At 61.9% G+C, this 318-nt stretch overlaps 1 protein-coding gene across 2 annotated transcripts in view; it reads left to right on the top strand.

Moving 5' to 3' along the window:
- LOC116103189 (zinc finger protein 345-like) overlaps positions 1-318 on the top strand; it is a 32,204-nt gene that overhangs the window by 6,740 nt on the left and 25,146 nt on the right. The window contains exon 1 of one of the 2 annotated variants that reach the window (XM_031388746.1): positions 29-104. The exons of the other annotated variant lie outside the window; for it this stretch is intronic. Within the exon in view, the coding sequence (XP_031244606.1) occupies positions 102-104 (3 nt within the window). The 5' untranslated portion in view covers positions 29-101. Of the gene's footprint in view, positions 1-28; positions 105-318 lie in introns of those variants that run through there. 2 annotated transcript variants of the gene reach the window in all.

Here is a 318-nt window from a genome sequence, read left to right as displayed (position 1 = left end):
TGTTGTGCTGCAGAGGCGGTGACGTTGTCAGGTGCCTTGTCATCCTCTGTCCTGGTCCCAGAGGCACGAGTAGGGGCCCAGGATACTTCAGAAGCGGGGAGATGGTGAGTGTCTGCCTGGCGTCCTGGTGAGATCTGGCTTCTACAGGTCTCCCTGGAGTCTGCCCCTGGGTAGCAGGTCCAAGGCTCCTCCGTGTGGGGGCGGAGCGGGACGCGGCGGGGCTGTGCAGACAGTGGGGACTCTGGGTCTAATCTTTTCCCTCTGCAGAGTGGTGCTAGGCGGACAGTGGGGTCCCTGGTAAAGCTGTTAGTTGCCCAC

The sequence above is a fragment of the Mastomys coucha genome, unplaced genomic scaffold (assembly GCF_008632895.1).
Source record: "Mastomys coucha isolate ucsf_1 unplaced genomic scaffold, UCSF_Mcou_1 pScaffold21, whole genome shotgun sequence".
NCBI classification, from domain to species: Eukaryota; Metazoa; Chordata; class Mammalia; order Rodentia; family Muridae; genus Mastomys; species Mastomys coucha.
The sequence above is the reverse complement of the archived record's forward strand: the minus strand, read 5'-3'. Positions and strand labels throughout refer to the sequence as shown.